Raw genomic sequence first — 19602 nt, 5'->3', positions numbered from 1 at the left:
GATCCATCCTCAGTTTTCTCCTATCACAGCCATTAAACTCTGTAACTGTTTTAAAGTCACCATTTGAAGATATCCCTCTAGTGGTGTGGGGGCTGTGCTTTGGCAAAGTGGGTGGGGTTATATCCTTCCTGTTTGGCCCTGTCCGGGGGTGTCCTCGGATGGGGCCACAGTGTCTCCTGACCCCTCCTGTCTCAGCCTCCAGTATTTATGCTGCAGTAGTTTATGTGTCGGGGGGCTGGGGTCAGTTTGTTATATCTGGAGTACTTCTCCTGTCCTATTCGGTGTCCTGTGTGAATCTAAGTGTGCGTTCTCTAATTCTCTCCTTCTCTCTTTCTTTCTCTCTCTCGGAGGACCTGAGCCCTAGGACCATGCCCCAGGACTACCTGACATGATGACTCCTTGCTGTCCCCAGTCCACCTGGCCATGCTGCTGTTCCAGTTTCAACTGACCTGAGCCCTAGGACCATGCCCCAGGACTACCTGACATGATGACTCCTTGCTGTCCCCAGTCTACCTGGCCATGCTGCTGCTCCAGTTTCAACTTCCACCTGACTGTGCTGCTGCTCTAGTTTCAACTGTTCTGCCTTATTATTATTCGACCATGCTGGTCATTTATGAACATTGAACATCTTGGCCATGTTCTGTTATAATCTCCACCCGGCACAGCCAGAAGAGGACTGGCCACCCCACATAGCCTGGTTCCTCTCTAGGTTTCTTCCTAGGTATTGGCCTTTCTAGGGAGTTTTTCCTAGCCACCGTGCTTCTACACCTGCATTGCTTGCTGTTTGGGGTTTTAGGCTGGGTTTCTGTACAGCACTTTGAGATATCAGCTGATGTACGAAGGGCTATATAAATAAATTTGATTTGATTTGATTTGATTTGATTTGATTTGACTCGTGGTGAAATGCCTGAGTAGTTTCCCTCCTCTCCGGCAATTGAGTTAGGAAGGTCACCTGTATCTTTGTAGTGACTGGGTGTATTGGTGCACCATCCAAAGTGTAATTAATAACTAATACATTTAGCCTCTTGAACTTATTTAGGCTAACCATAACAAAGAGGTTGAATACTTATTGACTAATTTCAGCTTTTCATTTTTTATTAATTTGTACAAATGTCTAAAAACATATTTCCACTTTGACATTATGGGTTATTGTGTGTAGGCCAGTGACACAAAACCTCAATTTAAATACATTTTAAATTCAGGCCGTAACACCACAAAATGTTGGAAGAAGTCAAGGGGTGTGAATACTTTCTGAAGGCATTGTAGCACATGTGGTCTCTCACTATGGCAGCTGAGCTCAGGTTATAATTCACCTGCATGGGACAGTGCTCTCACAGGCATCCATCCAGCTGGCGAACCAACCGCATGGCACAGATTTCTTTAAAGCAGCAAGAAACAACAACAGTGCGATAAGGTTTTCTATGCGCTGCTGCACAGTGTGAATGGCTGAGTGAGTAGCTGATCTCGGACGGGTGTTCTTCTGCTAGAGACGATGGACAGCATTGATTTCCTCCCTGACACATGAAAGATCCTCCACCAAGGAAACACTACTGTATGTGTGCTGAAAGTGTACACAGACGCTGCTCTAGGACTGCTCACTTCTTTGTTAGGAATGTATCAATGACAGTATCTACACTGAAAAAACTATTACCTCAGCAAAAAAATAAATGTCCTCTCACTGTCAACTGCGTTTATTTTCAGAAAACTTAACGTGTAAATATTTGTATGAACATAACAAGATTCAACAACTGAGACATAAACTGAACAAGTTCCACAGACATGTGGCTAACAGAAATGGAATAATTTGTCCCTGAACAAAGAAGCGGTCAAAATCAAAAGTAACAATCAGTATCTGGTGTGGCCACCAGCTGCATTAAGTACTGCAGTGCATCATCTCATCATGGACTGTACCAGATTTGACAGTTCTTGTTGTGAGATGTTACCCCACTCTTCCACCAAGGCACCTGCAAGTTCCCAGACATTGCTGGGGGAATGGCCCTAGCCCTCACCCTCCGATCCAACAGGTCCCAGATGTGCTCAATGGGATTGAGATCCAGGCTCTTCGCTGGCCATGGCAGAACACTGACATTCTTGTCTTGCAGGAAATCCCGCACAGAACGAGTAGTATTGCTGGTGGGTCATGTCGGGATGAGCCTGCAGGAAGGGTACCACATGAGGGAGGGAGGATGTCTTCCCTGTAACGCACAGCATTGAGAATACCTGCAATGACAACAAGCTCAGTCCGATGATGCTGTGACACCGCCAGAGCACAGGCCTCAGTGTAACGCTCATTCCTTCGACGATAAACGCAAATCTGACAATCACCCCTGGTGTGACCAAACCGCAACTCGTCAGTGAAGAGCACTTTTTGCCAGTTCTCTCTGGTCCAGCGACGGTGGGTTTGTGCCCATAGGCGACGTTGTTGCCGGTGATGTCTGGTGAGGACATTACAACAGGCCTACAAGCCCTCAGTCCAGTCTCTCTCAGCCTATTGCGGACAGTCTGAGCACTGATGGAGGGATTGTGTATTCCTGGTGTAACTCGGGCAGTTGTTGTTGCCATCCTGTACCTGTCCCGCTGGTGTGATGTTCGGATGTACTGATCCTGTGCAGGTGTTGTTACACGTGGTCTGCCACTGTGAGGACGATAAGCGGTCCGTCCTGTAGCACTGTCTTAGACGTCTCACAGTACGGACATTGCAATTTATTGGCCACATCTGCAGTCCTCATGCCTACTTTCAGATTGCCTAAGGCACGTTCACACAGATGAGCAGGGAACTTAGCATCTTTCTTTTGGTGTTTTCAGAGTCAGTAGAAAGGCCTCATTAGTGTCCTAAGTTTTCATAACCGTGACCTTAATTGCCTACTGTCTGTAAGCTGTTAGTTAGTGTCTGCAAACTGTTAGTGTCTTAACAACCCTTTACAATGAAGATCTGTAAAGTTATTTAGATTTTTACAAATTATCTTTGAAAGACATTGTCCTGAAAAAGGGACTTTTCTTTTTTGCTGAGTTTATAAACACAACATGTAAAGTGTTGTTCCCATGTTTAGTGAGCTGAAATAAAAGATCTCAGAAATGTTCTATACACACAAAAAGCTTATTTCTCTAAAATGTTTTGCACAAATTTGATTACATCCCTGTTAGTGAGCATTTCTCCTTTGCCAGGATAATCCATCCACATGACAGGTGAGGCATATCAAGAAGCTGACTAAACAGCATGATCATTACACAGGTGCACCTTGTGTTGGGGACAATAAAAAGCAATAAAATGTGCAGTTGTCACACAACACAATGCCACAGACATCTCAAGTTTTGAGGGAGCGTGCAATTGGCATGATGACTGCTGAAATGTCCACGAGAGTTGTTGCCAGATGATTGAATGTTCATTTCTCTACCATAAGCCACCTCCAACATAGTTTTAGAGAATTTGGCAGTACGTACAACTGGCCTCACAACCGCAGACCACGTGTATGGCATTGTGTGGGCAAGCGGTTTGCTGATGTCAACATTGTGAACAGAGTGTCCTATGGTGGCAATGGGGTTATGGTATGGGCAGGTATACACTACAGACAACGAACACAATTGCATTTCATCGCAATTTGAATGCACAAAATTACTGTGACAAGACACTGAGGCCCATTGTGAGGCCCATTTTTTAAAGGTATCTGTGACCAACAGAGGTATATCTGTACCCCCAGTCATGTGAAATCCATAGATTAGGGCCTTCCGCCGAAGTTGGTCCCTCTCCTTGTTCGGGCTGCGTTCAGCGGTCGACGTCACCGGTTTTCTAGCCACCACCGATCCACTTTTCATTTTCCATTTGTTTTGTCTTCATTGTACACACCTGGTTTCCATTCCCATAATTATATGTTCCTTATTTAACCCTCTGTGTCCCACATGGTTTTGTGCTTGTTTGTTCATTGTAAGTTGGTCTCATTTGTGAGCTTGATTATGTTCCTTCTTGGAATATTTGTTTTTTTGAGTAAAGTTACGTTTATTACTCATCTCTGTGTCCTGCGCCTGACTCCGCCTTACCTGCTACACCTTGATGCCTTACAATTTCAATTCACTGATTTCCTTCTATGAACTGTAACTCAGTAAAATCTATGAAATTCTTGCATGTTGTATTTATATTTGTGTTCAGTAAAGCTGTAATCGTAGTGTTATTTCCTAAAAGTGTGAATATAATGCTCTTTCAGATAGTTTTCCTTATAGTATCTTGAATCAGGTTTTGTTATTTTGTTCTGAATAAATGTTATTTCCATGTGAAGGTGAGGAGTGATCCTGTTTAAGTCAGTTCAATGGAACGTTAGAGTTGGGAAAGCCTAGACCACGGGTGTCAAACATCGACCCCAAAATCAGTGGATAGAGGACAATTGTTTGCTAATTTTGACGATTAGGAAATATGATACATTTTCAGTGCAGCCCTCTGGACCTCGTTGGGGACAAATGTGACTCCCGAGGCAAAATGAGTTTGACACCCCTGGCCTAGACTAAGGCCCTATATTTAAACACTCAATGACAATATCAAACATGTGAAAGGGCACTCACTTTCTTAGTGTACAGACACACAGGGAGAAAAGAAAAACTGCAGACCAAGGGAAAATATAAATGCTCTAGAGGGGAGAGGAGGGTGTGTTAAAGAGAGTGAAACTGTTGACTTCAACAGAGAAGAGTGTGCAAGAGAGTAAAGAGGAGACAAACACAAAGTCAACCACTGGACACATTAGTTTCCATAGATCTTCTACTTATCACTGTAATATTTCTCCTGGCTGTGTCTAGAGTGTTAGGCAACTGAGAAACTCAAAAGACATCCCGAGTGTTGGAGGAGAATGTTTCATTAAGGGTAATTTGCCAAACGAAACCCATTAACATTCAGCACAAGGCGTTCAGCTCTCTCATGTTTATCACAGTGGATGTGAAGGCAGGCAGTGGCTCTGGGAGCATTGTGATGAGTAGTGTGCCATCATGGCACTGACAGAGTACAAGATAACGATCGCCCTGTCAAACCCTGTCACTTGCTTCCCCTTCAGATCACTTCCCTCCCAGGCTTCACCCTCAGTGCTAAGCTAATTGGGTGAGGAGGGAAAAACTCTAAATGAAAGGGCTGCGGTCAGGTTTCCCTGTAAGTGATTCAAAAACTTTGCTAAATCTCAGTGCATCAATTGACTGTGATGAACACACACAGGGTAGGCCTACAGTGAATACTGATAAGCGGGCGAAGCCAAACAAGAGTAACTGTCAAACCTCAACTGAACTTAGAAGAACAAACAAAACCTGGCCTGAAGCCAAGCCAGCACCAGCTCATCAGCACGGACAACACAACACTCTTATATTGTTTATTTAACGCTCTGCACATAATGCATAGGACCAATTAATGGGAACCACAGATATGAGATGATTATGTGTTTATTATTTAATTTCTGTCCAGTAGTTCTTCTCAGTAGCAGTGAAAAGCAGAGCCAGTATATTTCTATGTGGCTCAAGTGAAATGCAGCTTTCATGGTTCCTCGTCAGAGAGAGATTCATTACCGAGCAGAGTTTAGGGGCCTGAGAAACTCCTCTCTTTATCACACCAGTGATTAAGTCTATTGATTTCCGCAGGGAAAAGTGGCTGCTCGTAGTCGGGGCCAGGCTACAAGGCTGATGTTGAGTCTCACTGTGTAGCAGTTGGGGAAGAGGGAACTCACATTGACTTGCTGAACACAGTGCTACTGTAACAAGAATAACTTTCAGATGTCTTCCTCAGTGAATGCAACTGAAGTAGATGAAAGTAAACAATGTAAAGGAACATCTAAAAATATGTGGGACTGTCCGACCCATTCATTATAATATCAGGTATGTATCTGGAGTCTGACTTCAATGGTCGTCTGATGATTCATCGTGGTCTCTGGGAGGGAAGCAGCAATCTGAAGGCCCACACTGCTATACTTCCATATTTTATGTAGTTTATTTAAGTGATCATGCTGGTGTTTGGAGGATATATTGGAACGCGTGTTGTTAGACCTGAGACAAAGTTGATATATCGTGCCAATATATCCTTCAAACACCAGCTTTTTACATTTATTTTACCTTTATTTAACGAGGCAAGTCAGTTAAGAACAAATTCTTATTTTCAATGACGGCCTAGGAACAGTGGGTTAACTGCCTTGTTTAGGGGCAGAACGACAGATTTGTACCTTGTCAGCTCGGGGATTTGAACTTGCAACCTTCCGGTTACTAGTCCAATGCTCTAACCACTAGGCTACCCTGCCGCCCTGAGGACATTATCACTTTTCTACAATGGGTTACCAACATATTCAAATAAAGATTGACATATTTTCATTAAAAACATTATTTTGATGAATGTATTCATACTATTTCATCCTTCCACAAGATATAGTCTAGACATAAATCTATGGTTGTTATCCAAGCCAGCTGGTCGTTCATTCTATCGGTTTGGTTGTTGAACACAGAGACGTGACCCAGTCGTTCAGTCTTTTTGTTTTGTGTCTAAGGACGCGACTCAATAGTTTATTCCAAATGTTCCATTGCCATATTGGCTGGCAACGTTTTTATCCCGTGCTTGCTAGCTAGCCAACTACGGCTAACTTACAGTCATGTTAAACAGTGAAGACATAATAACAACGAAGTAGCTGCATTTGTTTAAACTGTTTTCTAGTGACATTTATTTGGATACATCCATAACAATGATCTAAAGATGTGCGATTTCAGCTGGCATAGAAAATGTGCTCTCTCGTCAAACACTGTTGTTCAGAGGAGCTAGCCAACAACACAACTAACATTTCAGCTGGCATAGAAAATGTGCTCTCTCGTCAAACACTGTTGTTCAGAGGAGATAGCCAACAACACAACCAACACAATCATTTCAAACTGAAGCTGGAAAGACTTGAAACTAGCTGCACTTTGTTTCATTTTAACCTGTTTTCTATTGATAGAAATTATGCTAATTCATGATTTTGAGTGGTTGAGAAAAACTACCTACCTGTCTTGTCTTATCCCGACACGTTAATTACTCTGGGACAGCTGGAGATCAAATTTGAATTTTGAAACAATGTTGCAAATGTCGGAGAGAGAGACAGCAAGGTTTATACAAATCTCTGCTGTTGAAAACTAAATGTTAGTCTAAAAGAAATGTGAGATAATGTCTAGATGCTATTTATAGTGGAGATCAAGTTTAGAAATTGCCTGGTTGGGCTGATGAGAGAGTGGATTGCGAAGTCAGATAGAAAATAGGCATTTTAACGTCATAGATTTAGCCTGTGGTAACTTGTGAAATAGACACCAGCTGGAATGTGGTTTTAACCAATCAGCATTCAGGATTAGACCCAACCTTACGTTATTCATGTTTTTAGAGTTTGTTTTCACCTCACTGGCACAACACACAATATACCCTAACGCATGTGAGGTATGGAGAAATCTGGCCATGGAGTCATGAACCCACTTCCGTACAACCTGACATCTGTCATATGAGTACATGGGTGTGTCCACAGAAAATGAGATGGGCAAACCATGTTCATGAATGAAATACCCTCCCTGGGAGAGGTGTTACATTTCAGTAGGCTTTAAATAATAATTTGTTCTTAAGTTCTTAACTGACTTGCCTAGTTAAATAAAGGTTCAATTAAAAAAAAAAAAACCTGCAACTCAATATGAGGAAAGTCTTCTTAATGTTTTTTTATACTCAGTGTATAACTTCCACCTGAATGGAGGAAATAAAATCCTTTCTTTGTCAAGGATAACGTAGGAAACTAAAGGGATTACATTATTGAAGTATCCATTGAACAGTGAACATTGAGGGACCATTGTCAGCTGGGTATTGCTACAGTCATCACGGATGTAATAAATACATAGATCAGGTAAAAATGACATACGGCAAACTTAAATTACATTTTGCACAACATAGATCAGTATCTACAGAACATATTTGCTTTTTATCCAGTCCACGGTCACATACAGGAAAGTAGGGTGTAAAAAAAATATTGATATAGAAGATATAAAGTATCTTTTATCCTGGAAGTTATGAAGAACTACAATCTTTATCCAATCCTGAGCTGCAACCAATGCTTTGTTTTTCAGTAAAAAAAAAAAAAAGACAGACCTTGTATGATTCTCACTGGGAATATTCAATGTTTTCCCCTTGCTTTAACAATATCATCTATGAGACTGAAAGAAGTGACCTTCAAATTCCCTGCAGAGCCCACTGGCAATCCCCCTACTACCTTAGCTCTGTGTACATAATACACAGCCAACAGGAGACTCAGAAACCTATTACAACTCCGCAATAATGCAAAGGTGTGTGTGTGTGTGTGTGTGTGTGTGTGTGTGTGTGTGTGTGTGTGTGTGTGTGTGTGTGTGTGTGTGTGTGTGTGTGTGTGTGTGTGTGTGTGTGTGTGTGTGTGTATGTGTGTGTGTGTGCGCACCCATATGTGCATACCTATGCATGAGTTATGGATAATACAACAAAGAGTCCACTATAAAGGATGGATGCATCAAAGGCTGACATTGGCCACTAATCACTGTGACAGAACATGATGCGTTGCATGGGGAACAGGCTAAAACAGATGCTGGATGAGAAAACTGTTCTTTTGATGCATCTTCATCTCCATGGTTGTTTTGATAACCCATCCTGAAATATTAACTGTTTACTACTCACTTAATGTCCTATTGAATGTCAGAATATAGATATAACATACATTTCAGTAATTTCGCATACTGTGTTCAAGCCATGACATTACACCATGACACTATTCAATATGATTATGTGATGACATCATCTTTGCTGATTGACTGTTTGTTCAGATGAGGCAGTTAAGAGGGAGGCTTGTCTAATAGAGAAGAGCACTGGGAACAGAAGTCCAAAGGTTAAAGGAACAGGCAGGACAATTAAGAGTGTACCTAAATACAATTAGCATACAAATGGTTAATAGTAAAACAAATACTGTATTGAATATTGAGCCTGAAATAGAATGTATGTCCTACCATGCTTTCTTTTATCCACGTGACTAAAAATAAGTGATGCACTCGCAGGTAAAAGGCCACGTGTCAAACTCATTCTACAGAGGGCCGAGCGTCTACGGGTTTTCGCTCATCCCTTGTACTTGATTGATGAATTAAGGTCACTAATTGGTAAAGAACTCCCCTCACCTGGTTGTCTAGGTCTTAATTGAAAGGAAAAAACAAAAACATGCAGGCACTACGCCCTTCATGGAAATGAGTTTGACACCCCTGTAGTAGGCCTACTGATAATGATGTTTTTTTATTTTTATTATCTTTCTGTACACAAAAAGGTGCTATCTAGAACCTAAAATGCTTCTTCGGCTGTCCCCATAGGAGAAACCTTTAAATAACTATTTTTTGGGATCCAGGTATAACCCTTTTGGTTCCAGGTAGAACCCGTTTGGGTTCCATTTAGAACCATTTTTGCATAGGGTTCTACGTGGAACCCAAAATGATTCTACCTGGAACCCAAAAGGGTTATCTTATGGGGACAGCCATATAACCCTTTTGGAAACCTTTTTTAAGAGTGTACCACATCTAAAAGTCATACATTGATATCAGGCCCTGGCCTATGTGAAGACACCAGAGCACTTTGAGAAGCTCTTTTCAAATGTAGTTGCAACTTCGGTGCTTCATCAAGTTAGCTGCACATGGAGATTGTGCTAGTAGGCTGTCCGTAGATACAGAAGCCTACAACAGCCGACCACTCACCTACTTATTGCCCTCAATCGTGTCTTATGCTCATAATTTAAATATTTTACACTGGAAACCAAAATTATAACATTTTATATAATTATTTAATTAAACATTTGCTTGAAAAATATAATACTATGTCTAGAAAATGTGCCGTTACTTACCAGATATCTCTGTCTGTGGCACCCCGTTGAGAGTGAAGCCTTTACCGCTGTAGAACTGTCGGACATCCGAACAGCTCCGGGCTTTACTGCTCGCATTGTCCGCCGACAATGGGATAGCAGATAGACAAAGGAATAGGAGAGCCTGGACAAAATCCATACTGACAACCAAATAGTAAGGTGTAGATCAAAGAGAACGAGTCTTGGCAATTAAAAATAAGTCCTACAAAGCCTCGTATGACATTCAACCGGTAGATAAAGCCTCCCTTGGCGGTGTATCTCGCTTTGGCGCGGAGGATACAGCTGGAAACACCAGCTGAGCAATCTGTCAGCGCTCCCCGGAGTCCTGTGACGACGCTGTGACTGTCAAGATGAGCAAGTCCTCGCAGTGATGAGTCTACTAGGCAGAACGGCTCTAAAAAAAAACGAAAATTAATTACTGTAATACGTGTTATCAACATCCACCAATAAACCGAATAAAGGCTCTGCTACTGTCAGTGAAGAGTCACAGTAGTCTTTGATGAAACTGTATGGAACAGGTGAACTCTACAAATATCGGAGATGTGTAAGGGAGAATAGCCCGAGTGTTGTGAGCTGAGCACGTAGCACAGCCAGTATAGGATTGGAGTCGCGCTGGGATACTCATGCGGAGCTGCTGTTTTGGTGCCGCCCCGCGGAGAACAGAGGATTCCACCACCTGCAGGTCAGTGCGCTTCTGTTTTCTTTTTTTTTCTTTGTTTGTTGTTGTTGTTGTTTTTTAAAGACATTTTTATTCATAATACAAAATCAACAACTTCGAATGTGCAGCACTTTAATATTACGATTTATCTTTCTTCCAGAGCCAATCAAAACCTATTTGTTTGGTGAAAAATACGTGTATAATTCTAGAAAAATCACTCGAGATTTCGCGTTATGGAGATGAGCTCAAATGCATTCACTGTTGGCTCTTGAAAGTCCACACCATCTCTAGGCTACTCGATGGGATAAAGATGTAGGCTCTTTATTTGTATACCCTGCAGTATAACTTTCATACAAAGCAGGAAATGTAAAACTTGTAGCGTATTTGAGGTTTAAAAAGGCCTCTGAAGTTTGTAATTTTCACTTTATAATTTCAGACTTTCCATTACAAAAAATTGTATCAACCCCTACAAAAATGTCCATTCATTATAATCCACATAGTAATTCAGATTTTCTGTTGCAGCAGAATTATTTTCCTGTTGTAGCATACTGTCTCAAATCTAGATCTGTACCATGACCACAATAGGACAATACTTTCTGTTCATCTGTTTGAGTTCCGTGCATAATACATTTTTTACCCACAGGTGTGCATAAAACACAATGACAAAACTCACATAATTGCACCGAACGAAGTGTCTTCATTAATTCTCTACACACATTCCCATTGACATAGGTCTACTGTACTGTACACACTAATTTCCAAGCATATAATCCGATTGTCAGCCGTATCTCCCTGCATGGCACAAAGATGGGTACAGAAGCCTGAGAGGTGGGAGTTGGTCGGTGGGAGGTCCGACCAGCCACTAAACTGTATGTGTGAAATGACAGTGTAATTACATGTACAGGGGACACATCTAGTCTCTCACTAACGACACTGTAATCCCTGTTACAGTGTAGCCTGCCAGGGTCTGTACTGGATTAACATGGGGTTGTAGTGAATTGGGACACAGCCCTCTGTGTGTGTGTGTGTGTGTGTGTGTGTGTGTGTGTGTGTGTGTGTGTGTGTGTGTGTGATTGCGTGTATAGTCTGTGTGCATGTGTGATAGAAGTGCAAAATGTATTCCTTAGGCCAACCTGGACTCAGGGTAAGATGTAACATAGTAAATGTAAATCCTGGACACTCCAATTAGTATGATGTATTACATTTCTTATGGTATGTATTAATTTGTGGATGTCCAGGTTAGGCTTAGCTATGTAGTTGCAAAGTAGTTAAAAAGTGTTAAGGTGTTGCACATTTCTAATTAGCTAAAATGCTAAATTTGTCCAGGATGAGATTCAAATGTGCAACCTTTTGGTTGCTTGACGTTTGTGTTTAATGCCCACCTATCCTTCCCGACCAACAACCTTAATTTCATTTTTGCCTTAAGTAACCTTCTGTCTTTTATATAACCATATCAAACGTAACATACCTTACTAATTTGAGTGTCCCGGACAGTGTTACGTCTAGTCTATTACTCTGTTACGCCCATCCAGGCTGCATAGCCCTACAAAGCGAGACAGTTAGAAGACAGAAAGGGCAAGGCACTGATATTTGTCAGTGAAAGGCTCTTGGCAGAGTTCCCTCCCTCTCTCTCTCTCTCTCTCTGACTGAGAGTGGCAGCCACATTTTGAGTGTACCCATGCCAGGAGGTTGTTACTAGTTACTACAGCCACAAAATTAAAATTGGCGAAATTGTAAAAATTCATGATAACAAACATTTGCTTTTTGGTTTAATTCAAGCTCAGGGTTAGGCATAAGGTTAGCAGTGTGTTTAAGATTACGGTTAAGGTAAGATTTAAAATCAGATTTTAAGAAGGTAAATGATATAAATAGGCAAGGTTTAGCCCTAATTATGACTTTGTGCCTGTGGTAACTACTGACGAACATGCCAGGAAGTAAAAGCAGGAAGTGTACCCTTCAATCTTCGCTGTGATTTTTTGAGTCAAATTAACTGACATTACAAAAAATATATCAAAATATATTTTAGATTTGATATTCTTCAAAGTAGCCACCTTTTCCCTAGATGACAGCTTTGCACACTTTTGGTATTCTCTCAACCAGCTTCACCTGGAATGCTTTTCCAACAGTCTTGAAGGAGTTCCCACATATGTTGAGCACTTTTGGTTGCTTTTCCTTCACTCTGCGGTCCAGCCAATTCAAGCCATCTCAACTGGGTTGAGGTTGGGTGATTGTGGAGGCCAAGACTCCATCACTCTCCTTCTTGGTCAAATAGCCATTACACAGCCTGTAGGTGTGTTGGGTCATTGTCCTGTTGAAAAACAGATGATAATCCCACTAAGCGCAAACCAGATGGAATGGCGTATCACTGCAGAATGCTGTGGTGGCCATGCTGGTTAAGTGTGCCTTGGAATTCTAAAGTAATCACTGACAGTGTCCCCAGCAAAGCACCCCCACGCCATCTCACCTCCTCCTCATTGCAGCAAATTGACCATGAAGGCCTGATTCACGCAGTCTCCTCTGAACAGTTGATGTTGAGATGTGTCTTTTACTTGAACTCTGTGAAGCATTTATTTGGGCTGCAATTTCTGAGTTTGGTGACTATAATGAACTTATCCTCTGAGCAGAGGTAACTCTGGGTCTTCTTTTCCTGACGCGGCCCTCGTGAGAGCCAGTTTCATAATACCGCTTGATGGTTTTTGGGACTGCGCTTGAAGAAAAGTTCAAAATTCTTTAAATGTTATGTATTGACTGATCTTCATGTCTTGAACTAATGATGGACTGTCGTTTCTCTTTGCTTATTTGAGTTATTCTTGCCATAATATGGACTTGGTATTTACCAAATAGGGATATCTTCTGTATACCACCCTTACCTTGTCACAACACAACTGATTGGTGTTACGGTTTTCTAAGTGTGGTGAAGGAAAGTCGGACCAAACTGCAGCGTTCCGATTGCGATCCATATTTATTCAAACAAACGTAACAATGAATAAACACTAAACACTACAAAACAATAAGCGTAATGAAAACCGAAACAGCCTATACTTGTGTCAACTAACAATGCGACAGGAACAAAGACACTAAGGACAAATTGGACAATCACCCACGACAAACTCAAAGAATATGGCTGCCTAAATATGGTTCCCAATCAGAGACAACGATAAGCACCTGCCTCTAATTGAGAACCACTCCAGACAGCCATAGACCTTGCTAGATAACCCCACTAGCTACAATCCCAAAAACATACACCAAAACCCCAAGACAAAACACACCACAATACAAAAACTCCATGCCACACCCTGGCCTGACCCAATACATGAAGAAAAACCCCCCTAAGGTGCGGACTCCCGAACGCACCTCAAAACAATAGTGAGGGTCCGGGTGGGCGTCTGTCCATGGTGGCGGCTCCGGCGCGGGACGTGAAACCCCCTCAGTTAATGTCTTAGTCCCCTCTCCTCGCGTCCCTGGATAGACCACCCTCGCCGCCGACCATGGCCTAGTAGTCCTCACCCAGAAACCCACTGGACTGAGGAGCAGATCGGGACTGAAGGACAGCTCGGGACTGAGGCAGCTCGGGACTGAGGGGAAGCTCGGGAGTGAGAGAAAGCTCGGGAGTGAGAGAAAGCTCGGGAGTGAGAGAAAGCTCGGGAGTGAGAGAAAGCTCGGGAGTGAGAGAAAGCTCGGGAGTGAGAGAAAGCTCGGGAGTGAGAGAAAGCTCGGGAGTGAGAAGAAGCTCAGGAGTGAGAGAAAGCTCAGGAGTGAGAGAAAGCTCAGGAGTGAGAAGAAGCTCAGGCAGGTAGATAGATCTACCAGATCCTGGCTGGCTGGTGGTTTCAGCAGATCCTGGCTGACTGGCAGATCCTGGCTGACTGGCAGATCCAGGCTGACTGGCAGATCTGGAAGAGTCTGGTTGACTGGCAGATCTGGAAGAATCTGGTTGACCGGCAGATCTGGAAGAATCTGGTTGACCGGCAGATCTGGAAGAATCTGGTTGACCGGCAGATCTGGAAGAATCTGGTTGACCGGCAGATCTGGAAGAATCTGGTTGACCGGCAGATCTGGAAGAGTCTGGTTGACCGGCAGATCTGGAAGAGTCTGGTTGACCGGCAGATCTGGAAGAGTCTGGTTGACCGGCAGATCTGGAAGAGTCTGGTTGACCGGCAGATCTGGAAGAGTCTGGTTGACCGGCAGATCTGGAAGAGTCTGGTTGACCGGCAGATCTGGAAGAGTCTGGTTGACTGGCAGATCTGGAAGAGTCTGGTTGACTGGCAGATCTGGAAGAGTCTGGTTGACCGGCAGATCTGGAAGAGTCTGGTTGACCGGCAGATCTGGAAGAGTCTGGTTGACTGGCAGATCTGGAAGAGTCTGGTTGACTGGCAGATCTGGAAGAGTCTGGTTGACTGGCAGATCTGGAAGAGTCTGGTTGACTGGCAGATCTGGAAGAGTCTGGCTGACTGGCAGATCTGGAAGAGTCTGGCTGACTGGTGGATCCTGGCTGACTGGCGAATCCTGGCTGACTGGCGGATCCTGGCCGACTGGCAGATCCTGGCCGACTGGCAGATCCTGGCCGACTGGCACTACTGGCGGATCCTGACAGACTGGTGGATCCTGGCTGACTGGTGGATCTAACTGATCCTGACAGACTGGCGACGCTGGGCAGACTGGTGACGCTGGGCAGACTGGCGGCGCTGGGCAGACTGGCGGCGCTGGGCAGACTGGCGACGCTGGGCAGACTGGCGACGCTGGGCAGACTGGCGACGCTGGGCAGACTGGCGACGCTGGGCAGACTGGCGGCTCCTTGCAGACTGGCGGCTCCTTGCAGACTGGCAGCTCTGGCTGCTCTATGCAGACTGACAGCTCTGGCTGCTTCATGCAGACTGGATGCTTCATGCAGACTGGCAGCTCGGGCTGCTTCATGTAGACTGACAGCTCTGGCTGCTCCATGCAGACTGACAGCTCTGGCTGCTCCATGCAGACTGACAGCTCTGGCTGCTCCATGCAGACTGACATCTCTGGCTGCTTCATGCAGACTGGATGCTTCATGCAGACTGGCAGCTCGGGCTGCTTCATGTAGACTGACAGCTCTGGCTGCTCCATGCAGACTGACAGCTCTGGCTGCTCCATGCAGACTGACAGCTCTGGCTGCTCCATGCAGACTGACAACTCTGGCTGCTCCATGCAGACTGACAGCTCAGGCTGCTCCATGCAGGCTGGCAGCTCTGGCTTCTCCATGCAGGCTGGCAGCTCCAGCTGCTCCATGCAGGCTGACAGCTCTGGTGGCTTCTTACAGACTGACAGCTCCATATAGGCTGGCAGCTCTGGCTTCTCCATGCAGGCTGGCAGCTCCAGCTGCTCCCTGCAGGCTGGCAGCTCTGTCTGCGCTAAACAGGCGGGAGACTCCAGAAGCGCAGGAGAGGAGAAAAGCGCTGGCTGCGCTGAACAGGTGGGAGACTCCGGCAGCGCAGGAGAGGAGAAAGTCTCTAGCTGCGCTAAACAGGCGGGAGACTCCAGCAGCGCAGGAGAGGAGAAAAGCGCTGGCTGCGCTGAACAGGCGAGGCGCACTGAAGGCCTGGTGCGTGGTGCTGGTACTGGTGTTACTGAACCGAGGACACGCACAGGAAGCCTGGTGCGGGGAGCTGCTACCGGAGGGCTGGAGTGTGGAGGTGGCACAGGATGGGCTAGACCGTGAAGGCGTACTGGAGATCTTGAGAGCAGTGCTGGCACAGGACGTGTAAGGCTAGGGATGTGCACAGGAGGCCTGGTGCGTGAGGCTGGCACCAACTTCACCAGCCGACTAACACGCACCTCAGGACGAGTATGGAGCGCTAACCCAGGTGCCATCAAATCCCCGACACGTTCCGTCGGGCGAATAACATGCAAAAAGCACCAACACAGCAACTCCCTCATTTCTCTCTCCTCCAATTTCCCCATTAACTCCTTCACAGTCTCTGTTTCGCTCACCTCCAACACCGGCTCTGGTTCTGGTCTCCTCCTAGGCTCCTCACGATAAACAGGGAGAGTTGGCTCAGGTCTGACTCCTGACTCTGCCACACTCTCCCTGAGCCCCCCCCCCCCCCCCAATACATTTTTGGGGCTGATTCTCAGGCTTCCTTCCGAGTCGCCGTGCTGCCTCCTCATAACGGCGCCTCTTCGCTCTCGCCGCCTCCAGTTCTTCTTTGGGGCGGCAATATTCTCCAGGCTGAGCCCAGGGTCCTTCTCCGTTTAGGATTTCCTCCCATGTCCAGAAATCCTTATAGCGCATCTCCTCTTTGGGCTGCTCCTGCCTGTTGACACGCTGCTTGGTCCGTTGGTGGTGGGTGATTCTGTTACGGTTTTCTAAGTGTGGTGAAGGAGAGTCGGACCAAACTGCAGTGTGTCGATTGCGATCCATATTTATTCAAACAAACGTAACAATGAATAAACACTAAACACTACAAAACAATAAACGTAATGAAAACCGAAACAGCCTATACTTGTGTCAACTAACAATGCGACAGGACCAAAGACACTAAGGACAAATAGGACAATCACCCACGACAAACTCAAAGAATATGGCTGCCTAAATATGGTTCCCAATCAGAGACAACGATAAGCACCTGCCTCTAATTGAGAACCACTCCAGACAGCCATAGACCTTGCTAGATAACCCCACTAGCTACAATACCAAAAACATACACACCAAAACCCCAAGACAAAACACACCACTATACAAAAACTCCATGCCACACCCTGGCCTGACCCAATACATGAAGAAAAACACAAAATACTTAGACCAGGGCGTGACAATTGGCTCAAACATATTAAGGAAAGGAATTCCACAAATGAACTTTTAACAAGGCACATTATTAATTGAAATGCATTCCAGGTGACTACCTCATGAAGCTGGTTGAGAAAATGCCAAGAATGTGCAAAGCTGTCATCAAGGCAAAGGGTGGCAACTTTGCAGAATCTCAAATATAACATATATTTTGATTTGTTTAACACTTTTTTGGTTACTGCATGATTCCATATGTGTTATTTCATAGTTTGATGTCTTCACTATTATTCTACAATGTAAAAAATACTAAAAAATAAAGAAAAACCCTGGAATGAGTTTATGTGTCCAAACTTTTGACTGGTACTGTATATTCGATTGCATGAACCACATCAGTTTGCATCATTTGAATGAACATCATACATTTTCATGGCAATCCAGCATCAGTTGAAATAACATTCCAAAATACCATGGAAATCATTGCATCACAATACCAGGCAGCCATTGCGAGTGTACCTATACGTTTACCAGTCAAATTGAGAGGGTTAGAGCTTCCAAGCCCATTTTTATTCATTCTGTTTCTATGGGTTGATAAATAGAAGGAAAGTGGAATTGTCGGATGTGGCAAGGCTTGCAGACTATAATGGATTACAAAGGGAAAAGCCCAGTGGCACATAACTCCCAAACAAGCTGAATGCCTTTTATACTCGCATCAAGGAAAACAACACAGAGTCCTGCTTGAAAGCACCTGTTGTTCCAGATGTGATCTTGCTCTCTGTGGCCGATGTGAATAAAACTTCTAAACAGGTTAACACTTGCAAAGACTCCGGGCCAGACGGAATACCAGGGCGCGTTCTCAGAGCATGTGCAGACCAGCTGGCAAGTGTCTTCCAAAGCTCATCACCAAGCACCCTGGGACTGAACACCTCCCTCTTCAACTGGATCCTGGACTTCCTGATGGGTCGACCCCAGGTGGTGTTGGTCGACAACAACACCTCAGCCATGCTGACTCTCAACACGGGGGCCCCTCAGGGGTGCATGCTTAGTCCCATCCTGTACACTATACAGTGAGTATACCAAACATTAAGAGCCCCCCCTCCCCCTTTTGCCCTCAGAACAGCCTGAGTTTGTTGGGGCATGGACTCTACAAGGTGTCGAAAGCGCTCAACAGGGATGCTGGCCCATGTTGACTCCAATACTTCCCACAGTTGTGCCAAGTTTGCTGGATGTCCTTTGGGTAATGGACCATTCTTGATACACACGAGAAACTGTAGAGTGTGAAAAATCCAGTAGCGTTGCAGTTCTTGACACAAACCGTTGTGCCTGGCACCTTGTGGCACATGTACACAATCATTGTCTCAATTGTCTCAAGGCTTAAAAATCATCCTTTAACCTGTCTCCTCACCTTCATCTACACTGATTGAAGTGGATTTAATAAGTGGCATCAATAAAGGATCATAGCTTTCACCTGCGTCACTTGGTCAGTCTATGTCATAGAAAGTGCAGGTGTTCTTAATGTTTTGTATTCTCAGTGTATATACACACTATACACACACTCACTCACACACACACACTGACACTCTCATGCAAAACCCACACACCTTCACATACACTACATACGCCCACAACCCACAGATACCGACACAGATACCGACAAAACACATACACACACGCACATACACACACACACACTTTTACACTTATAATTTGCTTTTGCTACTCTGTTCTTTATTTTACTCATATTATTATCTATCGTGATCCCTAGTCACTTTACCCTGCCCCTGCACATTGATCTGGTACTGTTATTCCCTGTATGTAACTCCATTCTTGTGTATTTTATTACTCTTGTGTTACTATTTATTTATTTTTTATTTTTTAATCTGCATGGTTGGGAAGGGCTAGTAAGTAAGCATTTCACACTAAAGTCTACACCCGTTGTACAAATACAATTACATTTTTTTATTTGATTTTGATCAGCCACATAGTCTCATTTCTGAGCTTAATGGAGCAGAATTGTCCAATCACTGCACATGCCTCACATGCATGGATCTATTCATTTCTGCTGCATAACACCAAAAGTTGTTTTTCTCTGTTGTCAGCTTCTATTCATGATGCAATTCAAGTTTATTTAAATGATCATGAGAAACATCCTTCCCACTGGAAACAGACGTCATATCAATGTCAAGTTTTTATTTATATTTGGTTGAGTTGAATCAACAAAAAATGTCAATATGTCATTGGATTTAGGTTAAAAGTTGGGTTGATTCAACGTCATCGCATTTCATTATTTTGTTGAAATGGTGTGGAAACAACATTGA

The 19602-nt window shown here is 44.1% G+C and overlaps 1 protein-coding gene across 1 annotated transcript in view; it reads right to left on the bottom strand.

Moving 5' to 3' along the window:
• Window positions 1–10483, bottom strand: part of LOC109897927 (glypican-1) — a 64506-nt gene extending 54023 nt beyond the window's left edge. The window contains exon 1 of the mRNA XM_020492610.2: window positions 9858–10483. Within this exon, the coding sequence (XP_020348199.1) occupies window positions 9858–10014 (157 nt within the window). The 5' untranslated portion in view covers window positions 10015–10483. The remainder of the gene's footprint in view (window positions 1–9857) is intronic.
• Between the last annotated feature and the right edge of the window lie 9119 nt (window positions 10484–19602).

This window comes from Oncorhynchus kisutch, linkage group LG10 (assembly GCF_002021735.2).
Source record: "Oncorhynchus kisutch isolate 150728-3 linkage group LG10, Okis_V2, whole genome shotgun sequence".
Taxonomy (NCBI): domain Eukaryota; kingdom Metazoa; phylum Chordata; class Actinopteri; order Salmoniformes; family Salmonidae; genus Oncorhynchus; species Oncorhynchus kisutch.
Note: the sequence above shows the minus strand (reverse complement) of the source record. Positions and strands in the feature narration are given on the sequence as shown.